Source organism: Argopecten irradians, chromosome 7 (assembly GCF_041381155.1).
Source record: "Argopecten irradians isolate NY chromosome 7, Ai_NY, whole genome shotgun sequence".
Classification (NCBI taxonomy): domain Eukaryota; kingdom Metazoa; phylum Mollusca; class Bivalvia; order Pectinida; family Pectinidae; genus Argopecten; species Argopecten irradians.
In genome coordinates, this window is record NC_091140.1 from 10,365,951 (window position 1) to 10,379,313 (window position 13,363).

The following is a 13,363-nucleotide window of genomic DNA, read 5'->3' on the forward strand; positions in this document are numbered from 1 at the left end:
AAATATTGCTCCCTCCATGAACTCTTCACATTCGGAGGTAAATATTGACGAAAATGGCGTCAAAGCGAGAATGCAAGTACGGCGCAAATTGTTACAGGAAAAATACGCAACATTTGAAGGATTATGACCATCCTAAACAAAAATCTAGTGAGGTATGACACACCATTTCAAACATCAGCGTTAAATGCACGTTGATTTCAACTGGATGGATCGTAAATATTTGAAATTTTGATTGTTTGATGTTTCCCGCCGTCGCAACAGTTCGAAAAATCGAAATGAATAGACTCTCGTTAGCTCAAACATTTTCCATATCTTAAAATCGATCTTTTATATGTCATCAATCATAATGTATGTCAATTTAAATGACAAAATTTAGTCTTAAGATAACGTTATACTCTGATTCGGTGAATGATTTGTATGTAGCTGGATTGGATTGGGTCGATCATTGACATGGACCGTTTTCGATTATACGGTTTGACTGGTTGGACCAAGTTGTTCGTTTATAAATTAAAGACGGACCTGATGATTTTATATTGTTTTCAGATGAGCCTCGACAAAGCCCTCACAGGCCTGTAGCAAAAACTGCAGAGATTTTTTAAAAGATTAAAGAACAAGCATACAAATCTTTAGTACGTCCCACACTTGAATATGCCTGTACATTGTGGGACCCATACCAGAAGGGAGACATTAATAAGCTAGAAATGGTCCAACGCAGAGCTGCTCGATATGTCACTAACAGATTCCATAACACCTCAAGCGTTAGTGACATGCTTGAACACCTAGAGTGGCCTAGCTTATCGGCTAGAAGAAAAAACGCACGGCTTACTATGCTTTTCAAAATCACTCACGGCATAGTAGCTATTAAAAAAGACCAATACTTGACCTCACAGTTACGCCCTACCAGACACTCCCATACATTTGCATACCAAATACATTACTGTAGAACTGATTCTCGCAAACACTCCTTCTTTCCCCGCACTATCCAAGACTGGAACTCTCTTCCGCAAGATCTTGTAATCTCAAAGTCACTTGACTCCTTCAAAACTCGTCTTTCATCTCTAATTTAATTATTTTCTTCTCTTCCCCTGTTCATAGCCACACCTTCAACAATATCGACATGATCTTCAATATGATGAAGTAGGTCGATTATTTGGTAGATTAGTAGGTAGATCCGTCAGGATTTATACTTGAAATAATGAGTTGCCCAATTGAGTAATTATGTGATAAGAAAATGCATAAGTTGTTTTAAAATAAAATAAAAAGGCGTCATAATTTTTAGAATGCCTTACAACTGATCAAAGACTCTATGCTTCTGTGGGTGAAATATCAAAATCTGTTGTCTAACTTTGTTGTAAGATTACAATTTAGGTGCTCTCCATTGACTTCAGTGTATAGCTATCAGGGAAATTTAGTGCAAATGTAATGGTTGAATGAGTTTTACCTGGTTTCTATTTTTAGCACCATAGTAAGCAATGGAGGTGGTTTATTTTGTGACTTTTACCAAAATTGAGACAATTAAGTTTGTCCCATTTTGATTACCAGTAATAATGTACTATATTATGTTAGTATGGTGCCATGTCAAAATTATTACGCCCTTTTTTGATAAAAAAGTTTAAAACAAATTCATGCATTTTTCTTACAAAATATTCCTCATTTGGGTAACTTATTGATTACTCAAACAGGTAACTGTTACTCAAATGGGTAACTGTTACCCACATATGCAGGGTTGTGCCCAACCTGTTTAACAAAATTAAAGGTCGAACCGGTTGTTCCGAATAAACCAAAAACAGCCCAGGTAGGCTACTTGGTAGAACGAATATACATACCCGGCCTACTATACCTTTCAACTGGGTACGAATTGGTCCCTATGTGTCGTAGTGGAGCACTGCCTCCGAAAATCACTCCGGCACAGTGTTCTATACTTTTTTGTAGGTTTCCAATTATTTGGTGCGTATACATGCATTTTCATATTAGTTTTGTTCAAAACAAACATAACTACCATTCTTAATATCTACTCTAATGACGACACTATTTTCTGTCTAAAATTTAGGAGGACGAACAACCAGCAAAGAAAAAGAAGAAAGTCATAAATAATGATGAACCAAAGAGAAAAGGAACAACAATTTCAGACTTTTTCGGCAAAAAGAAAGCTGATGAGAAAGACGAAGATGTTGTTGATGTAGCACCAAGTACATCAACAGGAGCTGCTGAATTTCTGGGTAAAATTGCATTTGGGTACAATACCAAAAACAAAATAATAAACAAAACATTTCAAAATATATGTTTTCCAGTTTTATCCATTAAAAAAGCCACTAAAACAAAAAGCTAAAGTCTTAATCTAAAAGCTAAAGTCTTATTTTAAAATATTTGTTTATACTTGATTAATGATTTACAGATTCAAGCCCTAAAGAAGATGTTGAAGATAGTCCAGATGAAGATGCTGACATACCACTCTCTCCGGAGGATGTTAAGGAAAACATCAAAAGAAAATTCTTAGTAGAAATGCCTGATGACTTTTATGATTTCTGGGAATTTTGTAAAAGTAAAAATGGCAAACACCCTGAAGGTGAAAGTTACATCTTTTGTGTTAATAAACGCACCTATGATTGAAATACAATTTTGATAAATTTTTGTAAGGTTTTTGAAATACATTAGAATTGATTTATAATTTTATGAGTAATAGTTAATCATCAAAAGTCATAATTCTTCCAGCCAATAAATTGAATTTAAAATAGGCCTAGGCCTGACCATTGATTAAAGATGCTCCACCGCTGACAATGACATTTTTTTGCTATTAAAAATAGGAGCAGACAGAGTGCTATTAAAAATAGGAGCAGACAGATAGTATCTTTCTTTAGTTACAAAAGTTATTAACTTTACACCATTACTATGATTGAAAAATTTGAGCTTCTTAATTTTATTTCAAGATAAAAAAATAATTTATCGCATCCTGAAAAAATTAAGTGGCACTATATCCTATATGAAATGAAGGATTGATTGCCTAATGTGGCATGCACCACAAGCAAAATTACTTATTTCATATTACTTTTTGTGTTAATTATATATATATATACCGATTAAACACCAATTATTGTTAAATTGATGAATATTGTTTATGCTCTGTCGGCGGTGGAGCATCTTTAATGTCAATCAATAATGGATTGTGACATGGTTAAATACCAGAATATATTACTGTACGTGTATACCTTTTAAAAATAAATGCAATGTTTGACAGATGTTATGAGTAAAGATCTGGGATTCCAGTTGGTAGGACCCTATGACATCCTAGCTGGTAAACATAAAGGAGTAAAAAAGAACAGACGTGGAAAGCGACCAAACTTCCTACTGCACTGGCGATACTACTATGACCCTCCAGAGTTTCAGACAGTTGTCAAAAGTGATGAGAAGAATATGTTTCATCTAGGCTATTTCAGGTACTTTTTCATTTGGAAATAATCAGTTATAGAAATGCAAAATTAATTCGTACTGAAATATCACAGAATATAAAGGAAAAGTTGTCGCTGTCATTAAGATATATACAATTATTATTTTTCTGGATTTTTTGTCACTTTTCATTGGTCAAAAACACGCCACGTGCTCACCGATAAAAAACTATATTGCACGATTTTTCCGGAAGTAGTTTATAGAAAAAGTATATTGCACGGTTATTTTTAGATAACGTTATCATCTACGTTACCAAAACGCTTCGTGTTCCTGGCGCTTTGAAACAAACGCTTTGATGACCTGAGTTTGAAGCGTAACCACAAAATGTGACAGACGACGTTGATTGTTACGGTTTCTGTCAAAGATGATAATGACTTCCAGCTGATGACTACAGTTTAAACTTTCAAATTTTCAACATAAACACGGTAGGAGAGTAGGAAATAATCGAGTAACATTCATTAAGCATCTGGAGCCATTGAATAGTGAATACGTTTGATATTTATTTGAAAATTTCCACCTAGAATTAAGCTAATCGTACAGTATGTATACGATTTTTAATTTTACGAAATGGAGTACTAAGTATAATAGAATGTATGTTCATGTCAATCTGAATCTTTTAATATATGTTTGGCGTCGAAGTGGATTATTTCAACGGAGAACAAACTACACATTTAATTGACTGTGTCCGACATGGAACTACAGGTATAATCGAGTACATGTACGTATGTATGCAATTGACAAGAACGCATGTACGGGGTGCATGTAATAAAAGCGTGAAGTGCATCAATTGATTCTGTTTTCGTATGTTGTTCTTAAATTAAACATGTTACAAAATCATAAGATTGTAACTGTCATAGCAAAGCAGAATTTACAATGCGATGTTTATTTAGATTTGCACTCATTTCAAAATGTAAAAAAAATCCAGAAAAATAATAAAACAAATATAGCATTTTGATTTCGGTCAATACATGGTTATATCGACTACAGAAAAAATATCGACCTCGGACTACGTCCTCGATCAATATTTTTTCTTTGGTCGATATAACTATGTATCGACCTCATCAAAATGCTATATTTGTATAATATACTCTATGATAAAATTAAACTCAATTATTTTGTCATCACATTATATATGAAATCATTGTAAATAGAATTAAAATATAGCTGTGGAAGATTGGCATGTTTTGGCTGATTTTCAATTCATATGAATATAGATTCTATGTATTGGCTTTTAGGGACGATCCTACAGATCCACCGGCCTTTGTAGCCTCCAACAAAGCTGCCGACTCCTGCATCATTTCTCCTAAAGGGGACAACATTTTTGCAGCAATCAAGTAATTATGATAGTAAACCCAAAATTGTGTTTCAAATTAGTAGATAAAAAAAGAAAATTTTGTGTTTTTAATTGATTGTTGGTAATATTGAATCCTTGTCCATTGAATTGGTGTTAGTAGTTATATTATAAACCCTCACCATTTACTGCCTGATAGTCTATGCAGGGATTTCCCGGACGCAGGTTTTCTGCATCACTGACGCACAAAAATGCCTCGGGACTCCTGTTATTAATTAAACTTATTTTCAAGGTTATCTGGTTCATTTGTGGTTAAATTTACTAATGATTTCCTTTCAGTCACTGGTATAATTGTAAATGGGATTGCATTATCGATGTAGTAAAATTATGGCAATTATTGTCTTTTGATATTTGAGTCTGCAAAATCTGAAGATCCTTACAAAAGTTCTTTATTACCAATTTGTGGGAAATTCAAATGTGAGACTTTCCACATCATTCCTACCAAGCCCTATTTTAATTTTCAATTTTTATGTTTTCTGCTTCAGGTTAGCGATTGATGAACGTCTTAAATCAAAGGACATTGATGCGAGTAAAAAGAAGAAATTGCAGAACTTTCAGGAAGATTTGCAAGACTTTGCAAATAAAAAGAACTATTCTCTAGACGTTAAAACCAAAAGAATGAAAGAGCGTGATAAGAAAAGTGTGTGTAAGACATTCCATGGTGCCGGGATGGTAGTACCTTTGGATGAAAACGAGGTGGGATACAGAGAAGTCCCAGAGGAGCCAGGTAAATTGATAGCATTGATTTACAATTTTCATCTAATCAGAAACTTTAAAAATGACTAATTATTACTATATCAAGTTCTTTCTTTAACTAAAAGGAAGTTTTTGATTCAACTAAGTATTTTAGTTGTGTTAAAAAGAGGTTTATGATTTAAGTAACACTAAGTTGACCTGGTCTTGACCATTTGTCAGGTTTTGTCCATCACGTATCATCCTAAAACAATTTACATGTTGCTCAGAGTGCTCATTTACTTTTACGGCAGTCACCATATAAACTTTTTCTGTAGCCAATAATACTGTAATTATGCGATCATGCTGGTTCAGAGGGGAAAATGGACCAATTAAAGCCATTGTATAATAGACCACAAAAAAAATATTAAAAACAAACATGTTGACTTTTTAAAAGTAAGTGAGCGCTGTGGTGTTAAAATTAAGGTTCTATTTCATGATATTACTAAATAAATCGGATGAGCGTTACAAGCCCTCTCTTGCAATAAATCGCCATGTTGTAATTGAACATGATTTTCTAATCATATAAAAGTCAAATAAATGTGCATTATTCAGGCCAGATTCACCAATTTATTTTACAAGCTAACCTGAATGTTCCTCATGGTTATAATTACTATTAAGTCAACATTACCACAAGCCCTTCAATCTGGATTGTGAGTTTGAATCCCATATGGGGCAGTTGCCAGGTATTGACGACTGGTCAGTAGTTTTTCTTTGGATTCTACAGCTTTCCCCCACATTCATAGCATAGCACGTCCTTAAATGACTCTGCAGGCGGTTAAAAGAATATTAATTAAACGAAACATAACGAAGTAATATATTAATTGTTCATACTTACAAACCATATTGTTAATTACAGCTGACTTAAAGAAAATGTTCAAAGCAGTTGTGGAGGCAAAGAGTGAAAGTGACAGGGATAAAAAGATGGAAGCTATCCAGGAACTTGTAACCTTGGTACAGTTTGCTAACGACGAGTGTGATTACGGTGAGGGATTGGAGCTAGGACTGGACTTGTTTAGCTATGGAGGTGAACCTCTTCATGCAATCATCTCCCATCTCCTGCCTCTAGCCTACCAGTTACTAGGCCGACACGAGTACTCGCAAATTATAGAGGCTCACCTCAAATGCAGGAGTCGCAGTGCAAATCTTAGTGAACTGGAATAGAAATAGACTTCAACCACAAGAGTGTCAGTGCTAACTTTTGTCAACTGGAATAGAAGCACTCTTCAAAAACAGGACTCATAATTTTTGTCAAATGGAATAGAAGCACTCTTCAAAAACAGGACTCATTTTTGTCAACTGGAATCGAGGCATGCTTCAAATGCTGACATCTCAGTGCTCACCTTAGTCACCTATATGAACTGGAATAGTTCAGCTGCAGGTGCTGCAGTTGTGATGATTTTCCATTTACAAATGACTCTGCTATTAGAGTAAATTGGCCTTTATATTGTATTATTGATAAGGAATTAATTTACACCTCCAGTACATGACAGTACAGGTCATAATGTATTTCATATTGAATTTATTTCACATTCATTTTTCAATTTTGAAATTTCAGTTTTAGTAGTCAAACTTGTCTATAAATGATACCCAAAATATCCTTTATAGACAAGTATCTTTTATACAGAGGTCAATTATATATAAAGTAAATCTGTCCTTTAAAGCCAGTTTAACTCTATTGGATTTAAATTCTACTTGATATATAGATCTTCATAGATAATTTTAAATTAAAAAGTGAATGTATAGATAAACCTATTGTAAATATAACTATAGCAAATGTGTGCTAATCTTATCATTTTTCTAAAAACAATAAAACTCTTGTAAAATCAACAGTGGTTGTTTTATTATTTTCTTAAAGAAACATTTAAATTGCACTTTGAGTAAAAACATTTTTAATTAAAACTTCATTTTAGCATCATTATCACATAATCTGTTTAAAACCAGTTTTCAATACGCTTACTTTGGTTTTAATCAGATTGATTATCACAGTCATTAATCATAAAGTTTGTCCCAGACAGGTCAGTAAATAATGTTCTTTGATGGCTTTTCTGATTCCTTAAATAATGTCATTGATGACAACATGTATAAAAAGAATTGGAAGCAAAAATTTTAGCATAATTTTGCTTCATTCAACAGCATCACAGTAACAAGATCAACATCACTACTAAACACACAATCAATTTAATTTTCCAAAAGTTTGTTTTCCAACCAGGGCGATGATGCCAAAATGAGAAATTTTACTTGATATTTAATTGGAATATTACACACATAAGAAAAATGTTGATTGTCCAAGGTCATTTCAAATTATCACAGGTTAATTCACAATGGTCATTATAAATTTGATATCACAGATAGTGTTAGCTGTTAGAGATGTACCACATATCATTCCTCCGTGTAGGATTGTGACGAACAGAACTGTACTAATGTCTTGTAGAATTGTTCCATATGTTTGTCGTTCTGAAAGAATAAATGAAGATATAGTCAAATGCATGGAATTGAAGCTTACAATTTCATGACTAAGTTTAATTTCTACACTCTTTCAATGATTATTAAATATTGTGCAGTGTACTTGCTACTAAATCATTCCAATTGAACATGTATAATCATATTTAATAAAAATAAATTAATTTTCAATGAATTTTTAGCAATTTAAATTGATATGCTGGAATAAAAATATATATACATAATGGGTATTTTGGAATAATAGAATCTAACAAATGGACATGGATATCTCGGCTAGATTTTAGTTGTCAGCTGTGTTATAGGCTTTACTGTGTCGGCCATGGGGACTTTCTCAAAGGGGCAAGCTCTCAAAAAAAGGTCAAAAGTGAAGCGGTGTCAGGAAGATGCGAGAGAAAACCAGTATCATTGATGATTTTTTTTCTTTTCAAACTTTTGACCAGGTTATCAATAGTTCAGTATATAATAATAAGGCAGCGTTTACTGGCGAAACAGGGCCTGAGTAGGTTACATGTATTTACCTTTTGTCCAAGAAAATCACTAGTTTTGCTGACTGGTATATGTGGAGATGGCTGGACACTCAAAACAGAGTAACCTGGAAAAAATCATATACATGTGTATATATATACATTTCAATTAGGCTTTGAAACAGATGAATTAAACATCAACATAAGTAAAAAATCACTTCTTGGAAAGTAAATAATTTTCATCTCCACTTTAATACTCTAGTCCCTCTTTATGCATTATATGTACCATAATCATATAACTGCAATTTGATAAACTGACCAAAAAAATCATAACAAAGGTCATAGGTAAATAAATAAGGGAACATTTGTATTGTAAGACTACAAGTGAGCAATTGTATCATGTGGACTGTTGACCTAAACACTTACCAAACCTGGCTGTCAAGGATTCTTCATAGAGTTTGATAGCCATAAGGGCATCCTCTTCGGTGACAACAGAACGTAAGCTCAGTTTTGTGTGACTGATGGCTAAACTACATCTGTAATAAGGTAAAGAAACTGTATGTATTATGACTAAGCTAATTAATTATAGATTTTAGAACTGCATTATTGGCATGTGATTTTGAGGTAGAACGCAGATACTAGATAGAAGTTACTGAACTGAGGTATAAATAATCTATGACTCCTGTGTAGAAAAAAAAAATGTATTTGTAGAATTGAATTTAATAAATTTTCTTAAAAGTATAGGCCACTAGAAATTGACCCATGTCTAGGTATTAAACGCAGATATTGGCAAGTTGAGGCCAAAAATTTGTAAGGTTAAGTGTGAAAGAGATCTTACATGGTCTGGAGTGCGGTGACAGGAATGCTGGCTACACAACCACTGGAGGAGCGGACCTTCCTGCTAGCCACATAGTACCTATGGATAAGGCTGTCAGCTTCTGAACTTGTTGTAGGCTGAATGGTATTAGCCAGTCGCAAGTACTATAAATAATTTAAAAGTAGAAAAGTAAACACATCAACAATGGAAAGATATTTAGCAGTTCTTAACTCCATAACAATATTTAATTTTAACGTTTATAGATAGTCATGAAAGTTTCTAGGTATATGATAAAATATCGTGCAAAGATGCATCAGTCATTTTATACAAAATATATCACTTTTACCTGTGAAAACAATTAAGATTCAGCTTAGCTTTATGGTATTCTATTAAACCAGATTTGTGTATGTCCTTTGAATTGAACAGCCAGGATCATTTAAGGAAAGTAGTCAATGACCTTAAATTATCACTAGGTCACCATGGCCATATGTAGGTTGAGTCTTAGTCCGCTAAACCTGCCTATATTATTAGGCTTTTTAAATTTTTTCCCCTTAATATATAGTCAGCTCGCAGCACCTCTTAAAAATGTGAAATCGTAGGACAGATTTGGCCAACGCTACATCGGCAGCATATTTCTAATATATCGTCCATGTAAAGCCGGGAAAACATACACATACCTTTTCATTGGGATCTTATGTACCCCACTGCCCCCATGTTACATCCCATTTAATCAAATGAAATTAAACAGCTCTGCACAGTGAAATGCTTCTGAGACCCTTCTATTTCACACATTCGTAATGTCAGCCGTATACACATTTAGTTGAGCAAACAGCAGCCAATCACCTTCGCTTCAGGTTTTATTTTTAAACAAGAGGCCCATGGGTCTTAATGTTCATTTTACTCATGGTACAAAACAGCAAAGTCACAGTATAAAGTTCTGAAATAGGTAATGGTCATTTGTTGAACAAACCTGGTAGCCCTTCATCCATATATGGTTGTAACCCATTCAAGGATTAAGGAGTTCAGCGAAGCTCCCATTTTGGACCCCTGCCGTTCTATCCCCATGGATCTTACCTCAGTCCTTTATAAAGCCAAAGTTCAGCGAAGCTCCCATTTTGGACCCCTGCCGTTCTATCCCCATGGATCTTACCTCAGTCCTTTATAAAATATGATTGTCCTCACCTAAAGTTCCCCCTTCTGAGCCCTGCCCCTCTGTCCCCAGGGGTCGGACATAACTTGTTTATACAAGATATGATTGTCTTGCTCCAATGATTTTTCACGCCAAATATGGATGAAATCTACTCAAGAGTTAAGGAGGAATTGGATTTTAAAGCTAGAATTATGAAAATTTTCCCTTTTTGGGCCTTACCCTTCAGTCCTTAGGGGTTGGACTTGGAGCAAGCTCATTTAAAAATATATATAAAATATGATTGCCCTTTCCCAACAATGTTTCAAACCAGTTGCCATCCATCCAAGGGTTAAGGAGGAGTAGGATTTTAAAGCTAAAATTATGAAAGCTTGCCCTTTTGGGGCCCTGCCCCTCTGCCCCTAGGGGTCGGACCAGGCTCATTTATATAAAAAAATGATTGTCCTTCCCCAATGATGTTTCACACCAAATATGGATGAAATCCATCCAAGGATGAAGGAGGAGTAGGATTTTAAAGCTTAAATTAAGAAATTTTCCTCTTTTGGGGCCCCGCCCCTAAGCCTCTAGGGGTCGGAGCAGGCTCATTTATATGAAATATGATTGGCCTTTCCAAACAATGTTTCAAAACAAATTTGGTTGCCATCCATCCAAGGATGGCAAAGGAGTAGGATTTTAAAGCTAAAATTAAGAAAATTTCCCCTTTTGGGGCCCCACCCCTCTGCCCCTAGGGGTCGGACCTATCTCGTTTATATAAAATATTATTTTCCTTCCCCAATGATGTTTCACACCAAATATTAATGTAATCCACTCCAGGGTTAAGGAGGAGTAGGCTTTTGTATAAATAGTCTTAGGCACGACGGACGGCGCACGATGATGGACGAAACATGATGACAATTGGTCATCCTGACCTTTGGTCATATGAACTTAAAACCATGTGTAGTTGAGAGATAAACAAAATGCTAGCCAGGTGTATGCTACATGTATATGCAACGTGAATATCGCAAAAGTGATGCGGTACCAGCGATGGTCGTGTTCAATTTGAATATTTGACAACATGTGGTGTATATCAACCATAATTCCACTATAAAAAAACTAACTGGTTAGCATTTTGTTTGTCAATTCTATTATCAGTAAAGCTTGTACATTAAATGATTACACAAAATGAGCCATTGTGTTAATTTACATAACAATGAAAAGTTTGAAGCACCTGTTCCATGTCCTGGTCACTAATGGGTGATACCTGCTGCCCAGCGTCTGGTTCCAGTGAAGATCTAAGTTTGTGTTCAGCACACCTCACTGAAGCCTCGTCCCTGGTGATACTGTCTCCACTGTCCACAAACTGAAGTAGGCTGAACACACTACAAATGGAAATGCAGGTACCTTGATGAATATTGGGTAATCCATCACAACACAACACAACAATACAGTATACTCTTTTTTTCAATAATAAGAATATCTGTACGTATATACTTGTATCAAATAACTTGTATTCAGTTACTTGTACTGTTTTCTCAAAAAAAAAAGTATTTCTAAATTGTAAGATTGTAATTCAGCTATCTATAATCTGATAATTGTTATTTGCACTTTAACAGAACTTTCTTGTAGATTGACTAAAGGAATTAAAATGCCTTACTCCAACATTGGTTTTGCTATGTTGCCTGTCTCACAGCCTGTAAAAATATCATCAAAATGCTGAGGTTTTCTGTTGGTGACAGGATCGGTGTAAGCCCACACAGAACATTCCAACTTCTGTTCCACCTTCTGAGGTAATCCTCCCGTGAACTTGCTGGCTATGTCTATGGTTACCTTACCATTACTCAGAACTGGAAGTAATTGAAAAAGTTAAATATTACAAACTTTCCATGAAAGATTCTGTATGCTTCAATGAGATAGACCTAGGTACTGTTAGTAACACATGTTTGTATGTTAGATGACTCTAGAAGTTGTACATACATACCTGTTTGTATATGCTCACAAATGCTTTTTCTGAACCGACAAATATCACCAAGATAACACACTCCATCCTTTCCATACATGAGAGACCCTCCTAAAGAAAAATACATTTATAACTCATAACATAATACTATTAATACAAGAGGCCCAAAGAGCCTTAACAGTCATCTGACTACCTTGGCAATAGTAAAATTAATAATATAAGGTGTCACTTTGTCAGGACCATGTCAGGATCATTTTCAATTTCTTTCAACAAATTTGATTTCAAACAAGAGGCCCAAGGGCCTTAACATATAGGAAATTAATTAGATATAGTGTCATGGTAGCCATCTTCGATTTAGGATCAATCAGAGATGTAACAATACTTTGTCGGGACCATGTCAGGATCATTTCATGCAGGTTTTAGCCAGAACTTGAGAAGAATACAAGTTCAAAATGTGCTTTCAAGATAGCTGCTGTGGTGGCCATCTTGGATTTCAGATCGACCCGAAAAATAACGTCATTTTGCCGGGACCATGTCAGGATCATTTCATGCAAGTTTCAGCCAAATAGCACTAGTAGAACTTGAGAAGAAGTTCAAAATGTGTTTTCAAGATGGCAGCTGTGGCGCCCATCTTGGATTTCGGATCGACCCGAAAAATAGCAACACTTTGTCTGGAACATGTCATGATCATTTCATGCAAGTTTCAGCCAAATCGCACCGGTAGAACTTGAGAAGAAGTTCAAAATGTATTTTTGAAGATGGCAGCTGTGGCAGCCATCTTGGAATTCGAATCGACTCGAAAAATAACCGCACTTTGTCAGGACCATGTAAGGATTATTTCATGCAAGTTTCAGCCAAATTGCACCAGTAGAACTTCAGAAGTTCCAAATGTGTTTTCAAAATGGCAGCTGTGGCGGCCATCTTGGATTTCAGATCGACCCGAAAAATAACAACACTTTGTCGAGACCGTGTAAGGATCATTTCCTGCAAGTTTCAGCCAAATCGCGCT

At 35.0% G+C, this 13,363-nt stretch overlaps 2 protein-coding genes across 5 annotated transcripts in view; one reads left to right on the plus strand and one right to left on the minus strand.

The window, feature by feature from the left end:
* Positions 1–4: 4 nt before the first annotated feature.
* On the plus strand, positions 5–7,369 carry LOC138327525 (histone PARylation factor 1-like). Its single transcript, XM_069273692.1, has 7 exons — positions 5–152; positions 2,051–2,219; positions 2,396–2,566; positions 3,236–3,434; positions 4,680–4,778; positions 5,281–5,522; positions 6,387–7,369. Exons 1-7 carry the CDS (start codon positions 54–56, stop codon positions 6,689–6,691), a joined length of 1,284 nt encoding a protein of 427 aa, XP_069129793.1. The 5' UTR covers positions 5–53; the 3' UTR covers positions 6,692–7,369.
* LOC138327524 (minichromosome maintenance domain-containing protein 2-like) overlaps positions 7,355–13,363 on the minus strand; it is a 38,354-nt gene continuing 32,345 nt past the window's right edge. For 3 of the 4 annotated variants that reach the window (XM_069273689.1, XM_069273690.1, XM_069273688.1), the window contains 7 exons: positions 12,376–12,465; positions 12,052–12,241; positions 11,626–11,776; positions 9,293–9,435; positions 8,881–8,990; positions 8,509–8,582; positions 7,370–7,984 (listed from right to left, as the gene is read on the minus strand). In XM_069273689.1, the coding sequence (XP_069129790.1) occupies positions 7,910–7,984; positions 8,509–8,582; positions 8,881–8,990; positions 9,293–9,435; positions 11,626–11,776; positions 12,052–12,241; positions 12,376–12,465 (833 nt within the window). In that variant the 3' untranslated portion in view covers positions 7,370–7,909. Of the gene's footprint in view, positions 7,985–8,508; positions 8,583–8,880; positions 8,991–9,292; positions 9,436–11,625; positions 11,777–12,051; positions 12,242–12,375; positions 12,466–13,363 lie in introns of all 4 variants that reach the window. The other variant, XM_069273687.1, reaches the window with a different exon arrangement.